We start from the raw sequence: 19,578 nt of genomic DNA, 5'->3' as shown, positions 1-19,578 counted from the left end.
TTCAAAATTACTTCGAAATTTGTGTTAAAACTGAGAAATGTATAACAGAGTTTATAAATTGTTTACAATCTGATTCCAATGACAGAAAACCTTAATGATATATTTTTGACTAAGTGTATGTGTACAGCAGTTCTCCCTCATTCAAGGTTTTGCTTTGTTGCTCACAGTCAACTGTGGTCTGAAAATATTAAATGGAAAATTCCAGAAATAAACAATTCATAGGTTTTAAACTGCGTGTCGTTCTGGGTCTCATGGTGACACCTCACACCATCCCACTTTGTCCAGCCCAGGTCCTGAATCATCCCTTTGCCCAGCTATCCGCGCTGTCTACACTGCCCACCCGTGAGTCACCTGTAGCCACCGCAGTGCTTGTGCACAAGTCACGCTCGTGTTACTTAGTAATGGCCCCAGGGCGCGAGAGAGGAGTGGAGCTGGCACATTGTTGTGATGTTCTATTATGCTATCAGTTATTGCTGCTCATCTCTTTCTGTGCCTAATTTTTTAAATTAAATTTTTTCATTGGTTATGTACGTAGAGAAAAAAACATAATGTGTATAAGAACAGTATGATCCGCAGTTTCAGGCATCCACGGGGGGTCTCGGAAAGATTCCCCCAAGGAAAAGGGGGGACTTCTGTCTGAGTGTGGGCATGACAGCGAATCAACACAGAAATGCCTGCAAGATGTTTAAAAATAGGAAGAGTCTTAAAAGTGAACTTGTCATCATTGAGTTCCAACGTACTAAATTAATATTTAATAAAGATATTTAATTATTCAAGGTTATTACCGTTACTAATATACCAGTTAAAACACTTAATTGATGGATGTAATGAAGGCTGCATTTCAGGCTGAGAAGCAGAACTTTCAGCTTCACATCCGTAGGTACCTGTTTGCCTTCTAATCCCTCCCTGGTGTCCACGTGTCTCGTTCCGTCACCGACATTCAACAGATGGATAAAAGAACGGGTTTGCCTCTGACTAGAAACATCCCTAATGCTGCTCAATTTAAAATATAGACACTTGCCTAATGCTGCTGCTGCTGCTGCTTTTGTGATCAGATCTCTCTGCTCTTTACAGTGGGGGGGGGGGGTTTGCCGTGAGCACAGAGATGCGTCGGCTGCTGCTCCTGCGAGGACACGTCTCCGCCAGCTGAGGCTGCAATGCCGTGAGACCACAGCAAACAATTCGCCCTCCTGGTTACAGGTGCAACTCTTCCTTCACTCCACCTGAGCCTCCAAAATAGCCTCTCTTCTCGTTCTAAGAACAACCATAACTCCCTAGCAGTGTGTAACCTGGGGAGAGAGGGGGAAATCATGTTTTTACACTTAGAATATGCGATATGAGTGTGAGTGAGAGGAAATTACCCAGCGACTGTGGCTGGGTGGAAACACCGTATGCTTGCAAAATAACCCTTACCAGTAAATAGCACGTCCTTCAGTTGACATATTCACAAATCACATACCTTTTGAATAGGGCACATGTTAATCGGCATAGTACCCTTGGCTCCTTAGTGGCTCTTCTTGTTGTTGTTTCCCTGATTTTGGATACTGAGGGATATTACTCATTAAGTATCCCGCATTGGGCTTATACATCAGAATTATTTGGCAAGCTTGAAAAATACAGATTCTGTTACTATTGATGCAGAATCTCTAATCTTAGGATTGGAGAATCTGTATAATTTACAAGGGTTCTAGGTGATTCTAGAAAGCATCTAGAAACATAGATATCATGCAAAATGCTTTTACAAGTCTCTTTGTGTTGATGTGTTTCTGTTTATGCGTGTAATAGCTACTGATTTTGTCCAACTCTATAGGAAAAACCAAGTTGTACATTAAAAAAAAATTTTAATTTGTCATAACAGCTTGCTTCAGCCCTGACTTGGGTACTTATTTACCTCTCTCCACAGGTGAGTTTTAACCTCTTTGTGCCTGCTCTGCTTAGCTTAGCTGAGTATCGGGTTACCTCGTGGATAGGTTTATTGTCAGGATTAAAGACGTGGGCAGCAGAAACACATCCTGAGCGAGGACTAGCCCGTCCTCAGCCTTCACAGTATTACAGATAATATGCAAGATCATCACCAGCGTTGCCAGCTGTATTTCCTAACACTACTCATTTTGAAAATACGTACTGATTGTCTCATTTATGCCTGACATTGTTCTAAATACTGACGATATAGCTGTAAATAAAACAGACAAAAATCTATGCCCTCCTACAGCTCTCCTTCTGGGTGAAAAAAACGATAGATAGGTAAATCGAATCGGTAAGAGACATGGTTTTCAGTGGGAATAAGCACTTGAGGGAAAAAAATGAGGGAAGAGAAATACAAAGAACCATGCTGAAGTGGGTGTGAATCGGACCAATAACACGGCATTTCAAGCACCACTGTATGCAGTTTACAGGCATTAAGTTGCAAATATGCATAACACCCTCTAATGTCATGGCATCTATTCATAAAAACACATGGTGATAATGGGTTCGTTGACTGCATCGTAGTCTGTGTATCGATGCAACTTGGCTTTCACACAATATTCTGGGAAAATAACACATCATTCCCCAAGGAGGGAAATGGAAAAGTAAATGTTTTCTTCAAACAACAGACTATCGCCCAGTAGTTGAAAGTAGTCAGGTACACACACTGCTCATTCTTAAGGTCTGAACAGAATTTCACTTCCAAGGAACCTGTCTACCACCTTCCCAACCTCGCTCCCGGCCCCTGGAGCCCGTGAGTGTCCCTCTTCCCCCGAGGTCTCCTGCTTCTGCAGAAGGGACTGTGGGTAGGGACACAGTCTGCCCCCACCGCCTGGCTGCAGAGTCACTTCTACCACTTGTCAGCCCTGTGACTCTGCCTTCCTGCCTAACCTGGAAAGTGGCAATAACATAAATAGGCTGTTTTGTGAGGCTGCCGGGACGTGACATACGTCTACGTGTAAATGGATGCAAACAGCACCCGGCACACAGAAAGTTTTCTGTGAGGCCCATTAGGGTGTTCTGCACTCTGGGTAAGGCGTCTCCCCCACTCCACAGCGTGGACACTTTTTCCTGGATTTGGTGCACAGAAGACATTCAACACGCGACTATGGTTAAAGGATTAGGTGGGATGGTGATCTGCTTTGAAGGAATTTGAGTGTTAATTTATATAAAAGAATTATGTAGCTATAATCGTCACATATTTATACACACACACACATATGTCTTAAATTACATGGGACAGGGACTATTGCTTTAATAAAAATTGCATTTTCACCCTTACCACAAATAATGGCTATCTCAAGAAACAGTCTGATTTTTTGCTCTCTACAGATAAGCTGATTAGTAGTAATGACCTATAAGTTTATCTTGGCAATGTAAACTGATGTGACTCCTTTCGGGACGAGATAGCTGACCACAAACTTGATTTTCCTAATGTGGCCTTCTTTTCTAAATCACATTAGTCATTGTGGATTTTTTTTTGCTGTTGTTGTTTAATTTCTAGGATCTATTTAGTAACAAAGGGAAGTTGAAATTATTTTAGAATTAAAGAGTCATATAAAAATAAAATGTTCAATGTCATCATTTTGGTTTGTCTGTTGCTAAACTCCTCTATTGATTATAACATTTTTTACTTACCCTGTTACTGATTTCTGTTTATCCATCTCCTAGCATAGAGTAGTGTATTTCCTCTTATGGCAACAATAAATGCTGCCAAGAGAAAACACCCTCTCAATTACTAAGCTTTTCTTAAGCTACTTTGGATGCCCCAACAAGCTACACTGTCCAGGAAAATCGATTACAATTTCTTCTCTTCAGGTCTCTGGCTTGCAAATTTAGGCAGTGATGCTTAATTAAAGATTCTCTGACAGCATTCATTTTTAGCTCCTATGTTTGCATGAGATGATCTGAAATCAGAGGAGAAAAACAAAAATAGCCAAGATGGTAATATTTAAAACTACCAAAATGTAATCCATTTATTGTTAAGTTAGTCTTTAGTTAACCTTTGCAAAGTTAGAATTTCCTTAAAATCTGGCTTGCTTTTTAACACTGAAGGCAGATGACTGTCAAGGGAAATTTTTATAAGAAACAACTAAATTACCTGTAAGAGATTGTAGAAGAACTCAGTGACAAACTAATGAAGTGGAAATGAACCATGTCTCCCTTTCTGGTGCTTATAACTTTCAAACACTAAAGTAAATGATTGCTATAGTCTCTTTTCATTACCCTTATTTGGACTCTAACACACACCTTTACTTACTAAATACACTTAGTAGATATGTGCAAGAAAACATATGCCTTTTGGCAGGCTTGGTAGTTTATACCTTTGGGAGACTGAGGTGGGAAGTTTGCTTGAGGCCAGGAGTCAAGACCAGCCTAGGCAACATGGTGAAACCCCTGTCTCTACCCGCCCCCCCCAAAAAAAAAAAAACCTACCTATGACTTTTGTTCTATAAGTTTAATAAAGAAAGAAAAAAATTAGGTGAAGTTGTGGATTTTATGCTACTTAAAAAACAAGACAGCCCCAACAGAAAAAATGAATACCACACTGACAGAAGAGAACAGTCTCAGGTGTTTGTATGCATATTTTGCATATTTCCACACATCTTACAACGCACACACACATTGGGGCCTAGACAATAACTATAATCGTGCATACTTTTCATAAAACACACATGGTGGTTATTGCAAATTTTATTGTTTTTTATCTTGGGTAGAAATTTACCTGCATCTAATACTTGCAGTGAATACATTATTGAAGTTTGAGTTTTGATCATGAGGATCAGAAATGCAAGTATTGGTCCCTCTCTCAAAGAAAAACCTGTCAGAGCTATGTTTTCCAGTCAGGGAACATGGCAAAGCCCCTTCCAGGTGACAGTGGTCACTACCAGAGAGACCTAAGAGAAGACAAACCTTAGATAGGGCTTGGATCCTGGCTAGGACTTACTGCTGAGTTCAAAGGAGAACATAAAAAATGTCAACCCTAGTTTCAAAGATGAACTCAGAGTGGTGTGAGATAATACCATGTTTGTGAAAGGGGTGTGTTATGCAGATATCATCATAGCATGATGCCATTTTTATCTTTGTTAAAATAAGTATCAATAAATGTTGCTTATTCCTTGAAATTTTACCACTTAATTAATTTTATGTTCTAAAAATGCTGGAATTAAAAAAAATTAAAAAATGTAAAATAATAGAATTACAACAAAAAATAAATAAATAAATAAAAATCTAAAAGGCCCTGAAATCTTCCCTGTCCTTGGCTAGTGGGGACATGAGGCATAGACACAAAGGCACAGTCACACTTAGCAGGGGTGATTTCTGTAGAGATGTTTTATTGTAATTATGCCTTTCCTTCTTTGTTATTTGTTTCTGTTTTATTCATTTCACCTAACATAGGTGAAATTTCAGAATGGTAGGACTTTACTGTGCAAGTTTAAAAAATATTTGTACTTAAAGTATCTGAAGCACACTGGATCCAGAAGGAATGCAACTTCCCCTTGCTCACACTTTATTCCCAGGCATTCTGGTCTCATCTTTCGGAACTTCTGAGGAAGCTGCGGCATGTCTTTAGAAGAAATGTCAAATTATGGTTAGATATAAGATCTAGTGTTCTACAGTACTGTAGGGTGACTATAGCTAACAATAATTTATTATACATTTTCACTAGCCGGAAGAAAGAATTTTGACTATTCCTAACACAAATAAATAAATGATAAATACATGAGGTGATAGATTTCCCAGTTACCATGATACAATGTACATTGTATCACATACACAATGTGTATACACATTGTATCACACACACAATGCATGTACATTGTATCACACAGACACCATGTATCTACATTGTATCACATAGATGTGTGTATACATTGTATCGCATAGACAACATGTACATTGTATCACATAGATAACGGGTACAAACATTGTATCGTGTAGACAATGTGTACATACATTGTATCGCACAGACAATGTGTATATACATTTTATCGCATAGACAACATATATATACATTGTATCACATAGATGCCATGTATATACATTGTATCACATAGGTACTATGTACATACATTGTATTGCATAGGCAGCATATATATACATTGTATCACGTAGACAATATGTATATACATTGTATCACATAGACAATGTGCATATGCATTGTATCGCATATATATTACTATATATCCCATAAATGTATAAAATTATGTGTCAATTAAAAAAAAGTCTTGCTGATTCAATCTGTGCATGCTCAACTTTCTACCAACTAATGCTTTAAGACTTTCAAAAAAATGTTTGCTGAACATTTACAGGCCACATTTAAATCTATTAATGTTTAAATTCTTATATTGTAAGATTGTACCAGATGATGTGATATTTATTTTATTTATATTACTTTCATATTTAACCCAAATTATAACTCCCCCAAGGCCTCAGGATTTTCCTTTTGCCCTTTCACTTTCCTCTGAATGCCTTGTTCTTTGTCTCAGGAAAAGCATGTGGCAGAAGGATGAAGAAGGTTCTAGGATCTGCACTGGGTGGGGCTGGGGATGGAAGGCAGGAAGGGACAGGGAGTGACACAGAGAGGGTCTTATCATCTAGGAAGAGAGAAATGTCTAAAGTCACATCAATGAGTACAGCTCTGCAGCAAACCTAAGACATCCCTGACTGTAAGATGCAGCTTTGTTTTATGTACCACAAAGAAAGAACAAAGACAAAATGCTGCCAAATACATGATCTTTCTTTTGGAGACATCAAAATATAAAAACATGTGCATCTTGAATTCAATGTAATAAAGTGTTAAGGCTCAACTACTGATATGGGGGGTGGGGGGAAGGCCTTGGGTTTATTATACAGAAATATTTTCACTGAGGTTATTTGAAATGGGATTTATTATATATGTGTTTTCCCAGAGCTATTCTTTAAGCCAATCTTTTTTTGACCATGACTTCACAAATAAAGTTTCTGTTTGTCATTTATAAAACATGACTCAATTTCTATAGGAACAAAGAAAGGCAATATCAATCCTTTAACATAGCTAGAAAAAATGAGATGTTCTCTCTAAAAGTGAGAACATTCAATGAATTTTATTTATTTATTTATTTTTGTAATTGTCAATACCTATCATTTAAGCTGTTAACTAGTCCAATTAGCAAAAAGGACTTCATCTACTTATTATTGGTATACCTGTTGCTAATAAAATTATGTGAACATGCAAAACTGTAGGCTTCCTGTCTAGAACTAATCAGATTAAAATTAGCTAGTGAAATCAACCCTAAAGAGTATTCCCTAAAGAATCATCTGTTACGACTTTATTTCACAAGAAATTACTTGAAAATAAGATTTCCTGGGTAAAGGAAATTGCAAATCTCATAAAGGTTTTGAATAAGGGATATTGAAAGGGCTCCAAATGTGGTAATGAGTATTATAAGTATTAAACTATTGATCCACACTCATCAAGACAATAGCAACAGATTTTATAATGAGCTGAGATCAATGGATAGCATGTAAAAGAATTTCAGTTTTGTTAGTAAAAATAATGCAGACATTTTGCATTAGGAACAATTCAGAAAGTATATAAGTCGAAGAATCTCAGAAGCAAATAATGCTGATTGCAGTCTTCATGCAATAATGGCATTTATCTCTAAAAATGGCATGGCAATTAATGTGGAGATTCTATAATAATTCAGTATACCTGTAATTAAAATTTTGGGGGGCTCTTCTGGGTGTCACTGAATGAATCAATGAAATACAAAGGAATTTGTGAAAACCAGAACCACTTACAACATGCAGAGTGAAAAATGCAATGCAGGTACTCATTTTATAGAATTTAAATTTTATATTATTTTGCTTCTCTGCAGTAACTGCTTTTTCAAAAGCTATAAATTGCTACTTCAATTATTTCAATACAATACTTACTTCACATCCAGGTTGTAAGAATCTTTGTCAATTAAGAAAATTGTAATCCAAGTGTAGTTTCCAGAAAACATTTACACAGGAAGTTTTTTTTTTTTAAGTTATAATCATAAGAAAAATTATAACTACAATATTGACTATGGGTGATGAAGAACTAATGTGGGGAGATATATGCCGATTTAGTTTCCTTCACCCTAAGGTCATGATCTGAAGGAAATCTATTCATACACAGCCTTTTTTTTTATCACCACTATGAGTTATAAAAGTTGGTTGCATTTAAATTATTCTACTTTTATATAAAAAGGGCATAAAGATTAAAGTTTTAAAATATTGATTTTGAATTACCCTGGGTATTGCAGCCTTCTGTACTGCTGCAGACAGTTTCTTAATTTAGAGTAGCAGCAGGTATGTGAGTGCAACTGGTCACATGAAGGTGCCTCAGAGATGTCTGTTGGTCACTGTCCTAGACTTGAAGACACAACACTGAAGAAGTCGTGCTCATGATCTGCTGGGAGTCCCACCTGCCTCGCAGGAGCTCACACCTGGTTTCAGTCAGGGTATCAAGAGCTGGTCCAAGGTGATATTGTGAATTAAGAAAGTTTGGCCTGTATTTCTTCATTCTTTTCTCTCATGGTAGGATTCCTTCTCTTTTCACTAACTGGGGAATTTAATATAATCCCATTTTTTTGTTTTCTTTCCAGAAAGGAGCTGAGAAAGTCACTCAGCATGAAAAATAAGTAGTAATAAAGCTTATAGTACTACCTCTTGTAGAGACTTTGCTTTATACATCAAAATGCTAACCCAGAGGACATAGTCCTTAGTGTGGGAGTTTCAGACGTCAGCCGTAGGTAGGGGAGGAGACTGGAGGGGCACGGTGGGATGCTGCCTGAGTCCCCAGACATCCTTGCTTGCTGTCCTGGTAAAGAGGAAGCCCCTGTCCCCTGGGAAGCTGAAATGGTTCACAGCGGTGCTGTCCAACAGAAATGAAATAAAAGCCATGAATGCAATCTAACATTTTCTAGCAGCCACATTAAAGAAGTAAAAAAAGTCAAATTAATTTTAATACTGTACTTCTCCTTCCCCCTGCAGATGGTATTCACTGGGGAACTATTTTGCCTCTGAGAATTTTACCCCAAAGTGATGTCTGCCACTTCTGAGAACTCCTGCAAAAGCTGCCTGTTTTTCTATACCAGCCATTTGCCTATTGACAGGTATTACCCTTTATTGCTGGTCATTCTTTAAGTCTGTGCTCTGCAATGTGGTGTCAACCAGCCACATGTCACGACTGAGCCCTTACAGTGTGGCTGGTTCAAACGGAGATGCCACAAGTGCAAAATAGACCAGATTTCATAGCGTGAAACAAATGACTAAAGATATCACATGTTGAAATCACAGTATTTTGGATACATTGGGCTCAACAAAGTACATTACTCACCAAGAGCAAAAATTCAGCTTCCTTATCATGCTCCTCACATTCTGGCCCAAATGCACTTCTCCATAATTATCATCTGAAAATGTCAAATCTAATTCCACATCTTCCAAGCGCTCTTGATTTTTCTTTCTTTTAGACTCACAACTGGCCTGTTGAGGCTTGAATTCTCCGCCTTCCTTCCCAGCTTCACGCCCCCTCAGCACATTCTGCCCACTTCCCACCCTGTCCACTCCCAGCTCTGTCCAGCGCAAGTCCTGTCTGTCTGTCTAGGTCTCTGCCTGTCTGTCCCCGTTGGTCACATTTCTGTCAAGTGCGCCCCTGATAGCCCAACGCTTGCCAGAAGTCATCATTGCATCTCTGTATCTTCTGCAGACAGACTTAATTCTTAACTTGGAATTTGTTTATAACTCCTAAGATTTCAGGAAAACACAAAGTTCATACAAATGTTTGGGAACTCTAGTATCCACAGAGAGAGTCCGTAACTTTTATTAAAATTTCAATGGGGAATCTGGCCCAAATACTGATTGAGAGCTACTAGTGAATCATAAACTCCTGAATTTTTAATTGTTTTCCTAAACAGAATGTCTACAATATGCCTGCCACATGTGACTTAGGTATTCTTAAAAGTATTCCTCTTTGTCGGCTGGTGCTGTGCAGAAAGTAAAACAAACCTCTGACGTGCGCTGGGTTAAGAGAGCGACACGCTGCCCCCAGGGTGGATGCAGCCTCCTGTCCTGGCCTCTGCGGGCCCCACAGGGCGGCTCTCGCACACCTGCACTCAGGACCTTCCCCCGGTCCAGAGTCCCCTGAGAAGCACTGGGAGATCAGGGAGAGACGGGAGCAATTCAGAGAGCCCCGATAGAAGGGGACCCGCTTTTCCCCTGCGAAGAGTCACTTTTGAGTTTCCACATGTGTTGTGGCTGCGACAGAGTCAGGCGCTTCCCGAGCAGCAGGTGGGTGGCAGCTGCGAGTGTGCAGGTGGGCAGGGACCCACTCAGGCATTGGAGGCTTTGGGGAGCTATGCCACGTGCCTCTTCTAAAGATGGGACCGCCGGGGCACAGGCCACCGTCAGAACACACACTCACCAGACTTGCCCACTGGTCCCCATACTCCTGTGTGGCAGCCGAGAGTAGCTCAGTCTCACAGCTGGACAATCAGACATTGAAGGAAGCTGAGAGCCATGCTCGGGGGCACGGAGGGCTTCAGCTCCAAATGCCAAATGTCTCTTCACTCTGTCATGTCGCCACTTTAATGAATGCAGAGCAGTGCATCCTTCTCAGGTGGTTTTAATTTGCTCAGGCACTGAAACGTCTGATAGGCACCCAATAAGCACGAAGTGAATGCTGCCTCTCTGAAGATCCCTTTGCTCAATTCCGAAAACAACAAAGAACTTGCTTTTGCTCTTAAGAAAAGATGATTTATTGTCCACACATATAATTGCATTGCACGGAACTGTGTGATATTAACCTAGCGTGAGGAAAGAATAAGTATTATAGGGGACTGATGAATGAGCGGTTGATACCGACTTGGAAGACGGGGGAGTTTCTGCAAAAACGAATTGAAAGGAACAGGTGTGGTAGCAGGACACAGCAGGGCTGGGGGTGGGGGAGGCCGGTGGATGATGTGTCCAAGCCACAGTCAGTGCTCTATGGCCGGTGATAGCAGGAAAGGTGGTCACGGGTTTCTTATGTGAATGAGTTTATATTCATTAAAAAACATTTTAAGAATGACTTAGAAGTTCAAGGTTACATTCCACCAGTTGATTTTGAGGGACAAGATACTGCACATGTGCACACCCGCCTAGCAGCCCCTGTCAGTAGGAGGGGGCGGAGGTGCCGGCACTGCCACAAAAACAGGCAAGAGCCCAGCGAGAGGGTCTGCTCGTTCTGCAGAGCAACGTCTGTGGGGCCTTGGGGAGAAAACGGGTACTTGATTTCCTCCATTCCTTCAACAAATATCAGTTGAGCACCTTCTCGGTACTGGATAATGGCTCGTGCTATTTAGCAGAGTTTGTGTTCTAAAAGGAGAGACAGACACGTGCATGGCACGAGAACCGGGGTCTGTCACCGCCTTGGACAGAGCCCTGGAACCTGCAGCTCAGGGGGCAGAAAACGTGAGCATTGGAGAATGGGGGATGGGTCCGTTTTATTCAGATTAGAATTAATCTGGGAACTCGAAGCTTTCAATTACTGAAAATACCTTTTTAATAACACGAAAGTCTTCATTTTGTGTAAAGGTCTTCGTTTCAAATAAAAAGGAAAATCGACAGCTATGCGGAACTGCAGCCTGAGGAGCAAGCGCATTATTTGTGTCAACACGATCTTCACAGCCATGGTCGGGTTTTCCCGTGATTGATGAGCTGGAGGGTTCCCCATATAAATTGGAATTTTATTACAAACACTTTCTTTCAAAATGATTTATCAGCTTTAAAAATCAATGAGAATTTCATTTTGTGAAAAATTTTAATTTTACAAATAGCCAGGTAGACACATGTAAGACAGGAGCTCAACATCTGTACAGCTATTTAGTAGCGAAGAGGTCCTCGTGGTTCAAGATTAATATATTTTTAAAAAATTCATCTCGTCGACACTGAAAACGTCTAGATGATGGATTACACTAACAAGGTGCTTATTTAATTATAATTAATGATGGAGTCCACACATAAAGAATGGGCTCAATTTTCAGCTGATTTAAAGAAATAATGCATCCTACATAAATCTCTCATTCAACGAGAGCCCAATGTATGCAGAGGGGATTGCAAATATATCAAGAGCGCTTTTTAAAATGGCATTTGCCACTTCGTTTGCTCACAATGCTATTTTAGAAGTGAATGCATTTCAGGAGTAGCAACTACAGAGCAGTTTTGCTTGTCAATCAACCTCACCACGGCTTTTGGCAGGACGTGATTACATGATTGAAGAGGTGAAAGGCAAAGCAGAAAGTGTCAGACTCAGGGAATAAAGAATTTGGAGATGAAAGTTAAAAACATAAAGAAAGAGAAGAAAGAATATTGTATGGTGGTGGTGCTTTATATGACCAAGAAAAGAACGAAGTTAAAGGTAATATATTCTTTGTTTCTTTTTTTAAAAAGTTATAAAATTCTATCTGTGCATCACCCTCCTGGATCACAAAGCAGCTTCTCATAGAGAAATGCCACCAGAGGGCTGTGCTGGCATTTGGGGCCCACTGAGAGTTCCTGCAGGGATTCCAAATAGTTTGCTGTCATATTTACTCCAGATACTATGGATCAGATTTTTATGTTCTTAAGGGTAACCATAAGTGATAAAAGTGACTACAATAATGTCAAAAAGGTACAAAAATATATGCTCTTTTCTTAAAGTTCCCCTTCTCCACCAAACAAACAAACAAAGCTCTTTGACAGAATATTTGCAAAGATAGGAAAACAGTATTTAGTCAACACTATGTAAGTTTTTGGTAGTGTGATTAATATTATCGTTGTCTTATTGGTTTTCTAGAATATCAGCCAACTATGTTTTCTTCTTTGCAGTTTTGTTGGCAAGAACAATAGTGGGTTTCTCCCCATCACTGCGTTTGGGTTTCCTGGTATTCAGTTTAGACACAGAAAGAAAGGACGATTGAAATGGAGAACAGGTTTTCCCCCTATGACAGAAGGTTCCCCAGTGGCCCTCAGAGTGGATAACCGTGAGGCCTCAACCTGCAGAGTCGGGACAGCATCATGCATCTGGACGGCTGGCAGGGACTCTGAAAGGGCCCGTCTTGTCCTAAGCTAACGCTCTGGCTCCTGCTTTCGTGCGCTCTTAGGTATGTTCTAGAAGCAGCAGCATTGACCACCCTGTAGCTTCCACTCACTGGTGACAGTTCTACCCTCTGGAACCAGATATGTAAGTGTAATGTTCTTCTGCATAACATGTATTGGGCTCCCTCTAAGCTGCTTCGTGTCCTCCTTTGAATGTTTCTTGTCATCCTCCTGGTTACTCTATGTTTGGTCAATGTCCTCAAAAGGGTGACATCTAGTATTGAACCCCACCTTACGGAGATGGCTGGCCAAGCTGTGGTCTTAGGCACAACACCCCTTGTTAAATGAGGCCTCTGTCATAGCCAAACCAAGGCAGGCCGGGTGCTGTGGCTCATGCCTGTAATCCTAGCACTTTGGGAGGCCCAGGTGGGAGGACGGCTTGAGGCCAGGAATTCGAGACCAGCCTGAGCAATATAGTAAGACCTCATCTCTACAAAAATAGAAAAAAATAGCTGGGTATGGTGGCACGCACCTGTAGTCCCAGCTACTCAGAGACTGAGGCAGGAGGGTCACTGAGCCCAGGAGTTTGAGGTTGCTGTGAGCTGTGATGAACCACCGCACTCCAGCCGGGGTGACAGAGTGAGGCATGTTCATCACACCATGTTTTCTGGGAGCTGAACTTCAAAGTCGGTGTGAAATGGTTTTCTAATACATTACTGTTAAGCCTGATTACTGTTTCTAATATATTATTGTTGGGCACTGCTATATTTTTGTAGCTTTTTACCTCTTTTGACTTAGGTGCAAAATTTTCTACTCATGTCTCCTTTTATATATATAATTAAATTCTGTGTGTACTTTAATTATATATAAGTATATGTGTACTTTATATATTTTAATAATGTAATTTATATTATTTAATGATATAATTTATATACTTTATAATGCTTTAATTAATTACATATTTGCATATATATTTACTTTTAAAATCAATGACTGCTATATCTCAGCTATTGCAATTTTCTGCCAACCAAAATGGTTATTATAGCAACCAGCTTGGCGACTCTTCATGTTTGATATTCCATTTCTAACTTTTCTTCTAAGCACAGATACAAGTGAGGAATGCACTGGTCAGATTTGAGCAATGACACTTAGGAATTTTTCTTTCATTCAATGCCCGTCAATTAATGAAGGCTCTTGGAGAAGATCAATCAACACTTGAGAGACAACTCTATAAATCGACCTAACTACATGGCCAGTCTGTTGACATTCTGAATATTGACTTGCGGTTACTTTAAATCAGGGACGGACAGGCCCATAGAATGCGGATTAGTGCAGAGAAGCCCCACGTAGAACTTCCCACCAGCCTGCGTGGGGTGTTCCTCCCTCTCACCCACCCTGTCCCAGGGTGACCCCAGCCCCACCACCAATGTGTCCTTCCCACATTTATTCTACTCTAACCGCTGTTAGAGGGCAGGGCCTCGGAAGATAAAGGCAGACAAAGGCAGGAACGTAAAAGGAAAAGATCAACCTTGCCTTGGTCGCAGGGGAAGTGACAACGTGTTATTTTCATTCCTACAAAACTTCAGGACTGCGTATTTGCAACTAAAGGGGATCAAGGTAAGAACTCTCTGGAAACATCAGAAGACACAGTAGGATGGACAATGCTCCCAGCAAGGTATAAAACACATTTTGGGAAAACAAATTTGCCCCTGGATCCTAAGTCAGGTGAGTTCTGTGTGAGCTCACATGCCCCAGGGACTGGGGGGCAAACAGTGTGTGCTTCTCAGCAACACCCGGACTTCATTCCCTGCCAGTTACTCTTACTCTTCTACTGCTTGGCCAAAAGGAAACAATAAAACCATTATAGATCCTAAAATGTGTGAGATAAGAGATATTCAGACTAGTTTGTTGAAAAATTGCTAGAATCTCCCTCAGGAGCTATGATGAGTTTTCTTTGCATTCTGCCTTTCATGGGAGTTATTTAAAAACTCTAAACGTTCTGGACCTGCTAGTTTTTGGAGCACAGGGGTTGTTAAAATTCCCTTGTTCAGGGTCCGCTGCACGGCTCAGCATCCCCACTGGCGTATGGCAAGTGTTCAGGGAAAGCTGCCTTGACTGAACCGACATTCTCTTGGTCACGATTTTGGGAATGCCTGAGAAGTTCTCTTGGGAAGGTATATTATTTTTGAGTGTAGACATATTATTTTTATTTGCAAATGCAAGTGCAATGCTTTCTGCTTCATTCATAAGGATTCCATTGCTATCTTAGTAAGGATTATTCATTACCAGAAACATACAGGACATGTTGCAGTACTATTCATGCATGAACACTAGAAATTCCACACAAAGAGACAGTTTCAGAGTCAAACTACATGCTAACAACTACAGATTTTCCATTTAGCCCAGCTACAGAAAATGTAGCATATTTCTTTTAAGGTTCATTACGTGTAAATTACTAAGTCAGATCGTTCAGTTTGTGTGTCTATGAAGTGTGAAGATGCATTAGGACTAAACGTGATATTGCAATATTTTTGTGCATTTTCACACAACGTATCTGCTTTACAATTCTTACTTAGCATGTGAGTAATGGCAATAACCAGCCAACTGTGCAAATTTTCAGGTTGGGTGTATGGTAATTAAAATTAATGCTCATAAATATTGTATTTATTAAAACTTAGAAACTCTTCCAGCCAAACAAGACACTCTACATGTACTACATACTGTGACAGTAATAAAGCTGTACTAGTAAGTTTCCAGTTGTTACCTGTACAAGTTAACTGTTTATAAGAAAGATACGAGGCATTTTCCAGCTTATTTATACCTCTTATTGCATTGTGAGCAAGATCTTAAACTTTCAGGGTTAGAAAACACCAGAATATCTTCTGCTATTTTTTTTCCCTTATAAGATAATGATTTCCTACCTTGAAACTGAGCGTTGAACCCTTTGCGTCGGTGATTGCTGTCGGAGGTGAAGTGGAGGCGTAGCCAGTTCTTGCTGCTGATGACAGGGGAGGGGAGGTTCATGCCCGTCAGCCTGCAGAAGGGAAAGAGGAAAAAAATCTCCCTTGTAAACCGACAGAGCAAATGTCCTGCATCAAACCTGCCTGAAAACAGGATTACTGACATTCTGCATCTCGAGACGCTTAAGACAGAGGCCATTTCTTGGTCTTTAAACCTTAACGTGATTCAGATCATTTTATCTTTGCCCAAATATAAATGCCATCTTCCCCGATGGCATGAAGGCTTTCAAAAACACGTGGCATTTCGACCCCTCTCTATGGAAGATGGATATGTGAGAAGATACTCTTTGGATCTCTCAGTCCTTCCCATCAGGACTTCTATCAAAATGAGTTGGAACAAGAGAAAGAAATAGGCAGATGATAAAACTCTGCCTCTCTCTATTTGAACACTCAGTGATTCTGTTTAGCCTGCGGCAGACTCAAACGAGCTGTTTGTCACGCTGGGCAGCCACATTCCCAGAGACCCATCTGCGGGATTCACACCCTGGCCCTTTCCGACCAAGGTGAGGAAGATGGGCATTGACGAGATTGATGACAGGAGCTGTGGAGGAAAGTTGAAAAGGAATAAAGCTATGTTGTACAAAAGGAGGACATTCACCTTTTTAAAACTAAGATACAATCAATTTCTGGTTAAGCTGTTTAAGATACCTAGCTCACTTTACAGCGTGTGGTTTAGTTGTCAGAAACAATCATACATTTTACTTCCTTCTATTGAAAACGCATGATTGCTTAGGAGTGAAAGCCTTCTCAGATAATAAAACTCCTGCCCATTAGAGGTACCAGGGATACGTTTAGTTTTGGCCAGTGGCATGAGCATCATCGGGTTTGGATGCTGCAGAACCAGTACTGCATGCAGGCTCTGCCTTGCACTGGCTGAGGTCCCAGAGTCGGGTCATGTTTTATGAACCTCAGTTTCCCAATCTGTTAACTGGACATGAAAACACCTACATCAAGGAGTTGAAAGAGATGAGACAGATGCATGTAAATGCACCTGCAGCACATTCTTTGTGTGACTTACATGTGGTCATGGGGTGCATACTTATTTTGCATCTTAGTTACCAAATCTGCTTTCAAAATCGTGGGTATTAGTGTAGGTTATCTGTAAGGGTTTAACCACCTTGCTCTTAGCAGAACCCGAGGAACCGTGGCAATCTTGGTGGGCTGCCTGGTCAGGCTGGCGTCTTATTTCTATGCGGAAGGTTTGCTGGGACCGGGTTACCTGTGCAGAGCGTTTCCCTATGTATCTGTTGCCTGGAGGAAGCAGCGTCGCATGGACAGGGAGTCGGGCTTTCTAGTGTCGGGGTGCTCCACTCCAACTGCCAGGCTTACAAAGGCTCAGTTTCCATTTAAAGTTAAAAGCCAGACCTTGACTGTAACCAATTGCAACAGTGTTTATGCCACTGTTTGAAATAATCTTCTGTAAGAGGAAATGCACTGCTCAGATTTGCCTATTCGCTTAGATTTGTGTAGTACCAACTGGTGACGGATAAGGCTGACTCCAAGACACATTTAATCACCTTTATTCTTTTCTGGTGAGATTATCTGACAAATTCTATACATCACATGCCTCTTTGCCTAATACTGAGAATGTCCAAAGTATAAGCTGTGTAAAAAGTACAAAGGAAAAGTCAAGTCAAGATTCAAAAACCCACAGCCTGTGAAGCTCACCTCTGTGTATGTACTCAAGGAGCTTTTCATAAATCAAATCCAAGTTTATTATTTTGTTGCTTTAAAAATATATATTTTCTCAATTAGATTATTTTGGAATGGTTCTGATCTCAAAAATTAGGTGGAATTGCATTTTAGTTGCATTCCAACATTAACAATGATCATAAACTAATTCACTCTCCACCCCCACCTAAACCCAAATTCCCTCTTCACTCTCATCTGTGTTTCCAAATACGTACCCACAGCAATGCCAGTTTTGTGTTAGTCAGTGAACTTGTTCTGTGAGGGACTAGGTAGTAAACAATTCAGGCTTTATGGGTCCTATGGTCTCTGTTGCAATTGTTCAACTTTGCCATCGTAGTTCGCAAGCGGCCGCAGAATGAGTGTGGTCGTGTTCCAATAACACTTCACTATGGACACTGAAATTTGAACTTTATCTTATTTTTTCTGTTTCACAACATATTTATCTTTTTTGATGCTTTTTCAAACACTTAAAAATGTAAAAAACCATTCTTAGCTTATGGGCCAGGTTTCGCCTGTGGACAACAGTTGCGGACCCTGCTCTAGTACATACATGAGGCACTTTATAAAAATACTGAGCAGGGAGATAATTACATGATGTGTATCAATCCAGTGTAACCAAAGTTTCAAAACATGCATAACATCTGCACAGATTCCTTTTACACAGAATCAAGGGTGAAGACTTTGTAACAATTACATAATTCATTCTCCATGGTGAAGCCAAGCCGTGCAAATGAGTCACACTCCAAAGTGGATTTATGTGCAGGAAGTTTTTGATTTGGCCTTGGGAGTTAAACAAATATTCACATCCCTTTTTATTAGGGGGGGCGGTTGTGTATAAAACCTGTCCTTAGAATTGTGAGTTATTCTGTCTCCTTCCACAGGGCTGGGGACTAACCTTATAACTGTTATCCAACACAAAGATTCTGCTATAAATTCAATTGTTCCTTCATTACAAATCATGTAATTTGAGGAAAGTTGTTAACTATACCAACCAGTAGATGATATTGTCAATTTACTAAGAACCTGATGATTCAGACATGATTTAGAGGAAAAGAACTCAACGAAACACCTTTGTGGTGGGCAGAATAATGGCTCCCAAAGACATCTCAACCCCTAGACCTGTGACTCTGTTACCTCACATGGCAGGAGGGGACTTTTCAGAAGTGACACAGCTACAGACTGTGAGAAGGAGAGAGTACACTGGGTTGTTGGGTGCGCCCAATGTCATCAAAAAGATTGCTGAAGTGGAAGAGAGACAGGAGTCACAGGTGGGTGAACCTGCGGAGGAAGGTCAGAGTGGCACGTTCAGGACTACCCAATGCTGCTGACGTGAAAGATGCAAACAGCTTTGAGAAGTTGGAAAGAGGGTGAAAAAAAATCCTTCTCCTTTAGGGCCTCCAGAAAGAACACAGTCCAGATGGCACTTGGATTTCATTCCAGTGAGACCTATGTCAGATTTTTAATCTATACAGAACTGTAAGATAATATGTTTGTGTTGGTTTAAGCCATCCAGTTTGCGTTCATTTGTTACGGGGCAACAGAAACCAAATTCCTCGTCTGGGTGTATGTATTAAATAGGTGCAGCTTTTCATATGTCAACTGTACCTCAATGAAGTGAATTAACAAAACAAAACAGAAAACTTTTTAATAAGTATATCCTATTTTCCGTTCTAGAACAGTCCTGAAGGAAGGTAACATGGCGGAATCTTTCATCACTCTACATCTATTCAAATCTTAGAGAATCTGTGCATTAACCCCTTTCTGGAATTATCAGCCATTGAAGATCGACCCTCGTGGGAGTGAGGTTTCCTGCAAGTTCTCTGCTGTTGTTGGT

At 40.4% G+C, this 19,578-nt stretch overlaps 1 protein-coding gene across 1 annotated transcript in view; it reads right to left on the bottom strand.

The window, feature by feature from the left end:
• Positions 1-19,578, bottom strand: part of CSMD1 (CUB and Sushi multiple domains 1) — a 1,229,803-nt gene that overhangs the window by 354,902 nt on the left and 855,323 nt on the right. Inside the window, exon 6 of the mRNA XM_045535313.1 lies at positions 15,954-16,066. Coding sequence (XP_045391269.1) covers positions 15,954-16,066 — 113 coding nt within the window. The remainder of the gene's footprint in view (positions 1-15,953; positions 16,067-19,578) is intronic.

This window comes from Lemur catta, chromosome 22 (assembly GCF_020740605.2).
Source record: "Lemur catta isolate mLemCat1 chromosome 22, mLemCat1.pri, whole genome shotgun sequence".
NCBI lineage: Eukaryota > Metazoa > Chordata > Mammalia > Primates > Lemuridae > Lemur > Lemur catta.
This window is presented reverse-complemented; position numbering and strand designations above follow the sequence as displayed.